This window comes from Austrofundulus limnaeus, unplaced genomic scaffold, assembly GCF_001266775.1.
Source record: "Austrofundulus limnaeus strain Quisiro unplaced genomic scaffold, Austrofundulus_limnaeus-1.0 Scaffold1, whole genome shotgun sequence".
Taxonomy (NCBI): Eukaryota; Metazoa; Chordata; class Actinopteri; order Cyprinodontiformes; family Rivulidae; genus Austrofundulus; species Austrofundulus limnaeus.
The window spans coordinates 7,951,237-7,956,574 of NW_013952403.1; the positions used below are offsets into that span (position 1 = coordinate 7,951,237).

Below are 5,338 nucleotides of genomic sequence, written 5' to 3' on the forward strand. Positions count from 1 at the left end.
CTAAAAAATCTTTTTGTCTCAGACAGTAGACTGCAACAAGTGAATAAAAATGAAAAAAATTAAAGTTAAACAAATACCTGAAGCAAAAACTTAGTTTGACCCATCCTTATGTTACACTTGCTGAACAGTGGAAAACAATAATGTGACAGAAAAGATAAAAKAAGTATAATAAACAGCCCAAAGAAAGAACCAAAGACAAACAAAAATTCAAAAAACATAAAACTGAACAGGTTAAGATGGTAGTTTAAGGAAATAGTTTGGCTCAGCTTCTTGGTAACAATCACCTCCAAAGCTTTGATATTCATGTTGAAATCAGGCCGATGGAGATGATTTAAGGGAGTTGTACAGATCTATATATACTCAGTAAATATACTCCTTCAATCCATTAAATACATTGATCAGCCACTGACAGATGAGGAAAATCACATCTTGACATGAGAGCATCACTTTCTCTCACAGCAACTTGAGGGGAACATTTCACAAAACCTAGTGGCATTAAAAACTCAGTTTTACAAATTTGCTCTCTTCCTACAGGCAAAACATTATTTTGTGAACTACACACTGATACCTCTTGATAATTTTTGCTTTACTTTCAAACAGCATTATCTTTCAGAACAATTCACCTTGCCTTGAACCATTRCAGTGCATTGCATTATTAAATATAAGCCAGTGAACATTTTTCAGGTGTTTAAATTTTTCTAACAATGATTTCCCTCCTGAACATATGCACAGTTKTATATGACAGTTTTAACATTATGTCTTTATGTGCTGTTTAACTTTGCAGTGATTAACGCCCACCTGAAGAGAATGGTGTCTCCTTCTTTATTTGGTGCAGACATAGAGAGGCTGAGGTTTCATGCAGAAATGCAGACAAACAATCGACTTCGATTTAAGGTGGACAGATGGACTCAAGTTCTTTTTTATCTTCTCRTTAAAAGGACCAAAACAGAACCATGCATCACAGAGGTCTAAAGCAGTCAGAAGACAGAATCTAACACTGAATGATTGTKTCTTTTCTTTCAGATCTTTGATTCTCAGAGTCAGAGGTTTGAGGTTCCTCATGAGCACATCCCAACCGTCAGCAGTGACCCATCCAGCCCCATCACCGACTCACTGGAGATCACACAAAAAAACTTCGGCCTCAGAGTGAGAAGAAGGGAGAACAAAAAAGTCCTGTAAGTTTTCACAGTGAGGGCACATAAATAAGGATTTGTTTTAAAGATTTTACAATAGAAATGTTTGAGAGAGTTTGATGAGTCTGATTTCTGTCTTGTTTCTGTTTTCTTCTCACACTCTTGTTTCTTTCTCCTCTTCTTTACATTTTTCCACATCCCAATGCTGCCTCTCACATCTGTTTCTCCTTTACTTCCTTTTACCCCCTTCTTGAACACAACCAGGTTCGACACCACCATGGCTCCACTAGTGTTTGCAGACCAGTACCTACAGCTTTCTGCTAAGCTTCCATCCCATAATATCTATGGCCTTGGGGAGCATGTCCACACGAGGTATCGCCACGACACAAACTGGAGAACATGGCCCATTTTTACCAGAGATGCACAACCTAATGGGGTAAAATATTAAAACATAAACACACACATAGATTGATCTAGCTATCATATGTGTCTCCTGCTTCCAAAAGCCAGAGGGTAATGTTTTTGCCGGTGTCTGTATTGTGTTTGAAACATTTTTAGCATATTTTATCGAAAATCGGAGAATTTTTTATCCATCAGTTCAAGATGGCTGCCTCAGACACACAAATAACAGTAACTCAGTGGATTTTACAGAAATTGAGCTGAAGTTTGGTGACATTTCTTTGTCCCATCCTCTCTTGCAGGGAAGACACAACCTCTATGGACACCATCCCTTCTTCCTCTGTCTGGAAGACGAGAGTGGGAAGTCATTTGGGGTGTTTCTCTTGAACAGCAATGCTATGGGTAAAGATAAACTCATGCATTCACATCTACAGTGTTCATTTTAGCAAAAACATAGTATAAAAGTGTTGTTGCATGTCAAGTTTAATACATAAAATCCACACATTGTGGTCAATTTGTGCAAAATTAGACATAAAAATCTCGAAAGTTTTATTTCTAGACACAACTTTATTTTATATGAAAGCTTTTTATTCTTTCAAATAGAAAACATGAACTGATTGCAGTCACATTAACCATTAAAATGACTAGTTCTTACATTTATTTCAATGTTTTTCCTGTCAGAGGTGACTCTGCAGCCTGCTCCAGCTGTGACCTACAGGACTGTAGGAGGAATCTTTGATTTCTACATTTTCTTCGGAGACACACCGGARCAAGTGGTGCAGGAGTATCTTGAGGTGGTTTGTCCAAAATCCAAACCATAGCCTGGGTCACTGGTTTTCTTTCTGACAAAGAAACAGTATTTATATCTTGATTTGTTGATGCTCTCCAGCTCATCGGCAGGCCTGTCGTTCCTCCCTACTGGTCKCTGGGATTCCAGCTTTCTCGGTGGAACTACGGGACTCTGAGCAATGTCAAGAATGTGGTGGAGAGAAACCGCGCTGTGGGTCTTCCATATGTGAGTAAACAAAAGTGTAGCTTTTGTTTCCCCCCTAAACACTGACTCTGTTTTCATGGAAGAGGTGTTGTCCCCTCCTACATTTGGCCCTTATACACTTGTTTCATAATGTTCAACAACTTTGTTTAGGAATTTATCCACTCATTGTGTTACTATGCAATAAGATACAAAGTGATTCATTGTGATTTATGATAAAGTAGATAAGATGGACTGTCCTTGTAAAACATTCTTTTATGTTTATCACACTCGGAATCTCAGCTCTAATAAATGGTCATATAAATTCCAAATTACTTATCACTCAATTGACAATATAGGTTAAAAAACACATTTTTTCTCCGTATTTAAACTGTATATATTAAACTGTCTCCACATTCAGGATATTCAATACACTGACATCGACTATATGGAGCACATGAAAGATTTCACCTACGACAGAAACAGGTTCAAAGAGCTGCCAGAGTTTGCTGAATACCTCCATGAGAAAGGACAGAGGTACATCCTTATCCTGGTGAGAAGCTTTTTATTGCTCATAAAACAACGTGGACATTAGACACACACTTTCCAAACATCCATGTTCAAATACAAAACTGCCCCACGCCATTCACTTTTCTATTCAAGGCTTAAATCACAACTAAATGGTCTTTTGTATGTACAGGATCCTGCGATAGCCACCAGTAAGAGGGAGGGGAATGCACCGTATGAGTCCTACGACCGTGGGACTGAACAGAACGTTTGGGTCACAGAGTCTGATGAGAAAACTCCTATAATTGGACGGGTGAGCTGCAGCTGTTTTATAACCAGAATGATGAAAGTAAAGTTGAATTCTGCAAAGCCCAGCTCAAATATTGAGTCAAGAGCAAGTTTTATAAAACTGTAGTTTAATATATTTTGTTTTAAGTGGCTGTGTCATGGACTTGCGACCATTTGTTCCCCAACAAATAAAACAACTAGAATGCTTAACATAAAAAAAACTTCTGTCAAGCTTTAAGAAAATCTAAAATATATCATTTAAGAGGAGTCAATAAGAGAAGCTCACACCGTGAGGCCAAATTAAAGCACTTGTTTCATCTAAGAGTATTTTGGTTGTTTTCTCACAGGTTTGGCCCGGGGAGACTGTGTTTCCAGACTACACCAGCCAAAACTGCATCAACTGGTGGGTTGATGAATACGAACGATTCTACAGGGAGATCAAACACGACGCTCTCTGGATTGTAAGATTGAAAAACACAAATAAAACTAAATAATCAGCTGTTTGATACTGCCACGAATTCAAACTTTGTGCTATTTCAACCTAGCTTAAAAACACAGACACAAATACAGACACAGACACAGATACAAATACAGATAGAGATACAGATACAATGATTGGGACAAACGTTGGATGTTTGTTCTTTTCTACATATTACTTTTGAATCCTGCACACCTAAAACTGATGTAATAAAAAATAATTACTCATTAAAATCGTTATACTGTAAGTTGTGTTTTTGCATATTTCAGGACATGAATGAAGTGGCGAGTTTCATCAAAGGATCAAATAAGGGTTGTGCTAAAAACAACCTCAATTACCCACCTTACACTCCAAGTGAGACATTTTTTTTACTATTTTATAAATTTTCTTTTCTTCGCTGTTCTTTACTTCCATTTTTCATTCACTTCAGTTTTCTGGTTCACCCTATCTCCTCACTTTTTGAACCCTTTTTTCTCCCCCCAGAGATTCTGAATGAGTTGATATACAGTATGACCCTCTGTATGGATGCCAAGCAGGCCTGGGGAAACCATTACAATGTTCACAGCCTGTACGGTTATTCTATGGTGCTGGCTACTGAGAAGTGAGTGCATCCAGGTTAACTGCTACTAATACTTTCATTCATCTAAAAAAGTAGAGGGTTATAATCACAGTAATGAAGGCACAGATGCAAGAATGCAGATGTTCCTCCTTTATACATAATGCAACCACACTAGTTTTTATTTTCCGCATTTTATTTAAGCTAATGGCTGCTCAATAAAGTGATATATGCAGATATCTCTGCTAGTCAATGCGCAATAAACCAGATACAAGAAAACACAGATACAGAACAAGTTCAGAGAGTAGAATCATTTTTTATATGTCTATGATTTAAAAGTCTGATACGTTTAATTACTAAATAAAAGACTGCACGCTTTTTTCTCTTTTATTTCTGTTTTTTCATAATCATGTTTTTTTTACTTTACCTCATCTTTTGTTTTTAACTTAACCTTATCTTTATATAAATATTTTATTTACTTAACTTCATCTTAATCTTTCCCTCCATCTCTCCATCCCACAGAGCCCTGCAGAGTGTGTTCAGGTCCAATCGGACCCTGATGATTACACGTTCCTCCTTCCCAGGTGTGGGAAAGTACGCAGGACATTGGTTAGGAGACAATGCTGCCACCTGGAATGACATGAAATGGGCCATACATGGCATGCTGGAGTTTGGGCTTTTTGGAATTCCTTATGTAAGTATAGTCTGAGAACATACACAGTTCTTCTGTGGCTTATATCTCATACTCAAAGTATGAGCACTAAATATATAAAAGAAACCAAAAAACCAAAACCAAGCAATAAAAGTTGCCTCAGTAGGATCAAGCTGACCAAATAGAATAATGTTAAGCATATATTTTTTGTGTTTATTCAAATTGACTTTTATTTATCCACATACAGCAATGAAAATATGGCAGGTTCCATTTACAAGATCAGCTTTGCAAGTAATTTTCAAAAAAAAAATATATATATATGTGTGTGTGTGTGTGTGTGTGTGTGTGTGTGTGT

The 5,338-nt window shown here is 37.2% G+C and overlaps 1 protein-coding gene across 1 annotated transcript in view; it reads left to right on the forward strand.

The window, feature by feature from the left end:
* Positions 1 to 5,338, forward strand: part of LOC106517352 (maltase-glucoamylase, intestinal) — a 27,418-nt gene that overhangs the window by 3,415 nt on the left and 18,665 nt on the right. Inside the window, exons 4-15 of the mRNA XM_014008136.1 lie at positions 785 to 894; positions 1,024 to 1,175; positions 1,398 to 1,569; positions 1,835 to 1,934; positions 2,214 to 2,326; positions 2,422 to 2,547; positions 2,924 to 3,055; positions 3,203 to 3,322; positions 3,645 to 3,758; positions 4,045 to 4,129; positions 4,259 to 4,376; positions 4,854 to 5,025. Coding sequence (XP_013863590.1) covers positions 785 to 894; positions 1,024 to 1,175; positions 1,398 to 1,569; positions 1,835 to 1,934; positions 2,214 to 2,326; positions 2,422 to 2,547; positions 2,924 to 3,055; positions 3,203 to 3,322; positions 3,645 to 3,758; positions 4,045 to 4,129; positions 4,259 to 4,376; positions 4,854 to 5,025 — 1,514 coding nt within the window. The remainder of the gene's footprint in view (positions 1 to 784; positions 895 to 1,023; positions 1,176 to 1,397; positions 1,570 to 1,834; positions 1,935 to 2,213; positions 2,327 to 2,421; positions 2,548 to 2,923; positions 3,056 to 3,202; positions 3,323 to 3,644; positions 3,759 to 4,044; positions 4,130 to 4,258; positions 4,377 to 4,853; positions 5,026 to 5,338) is intronic.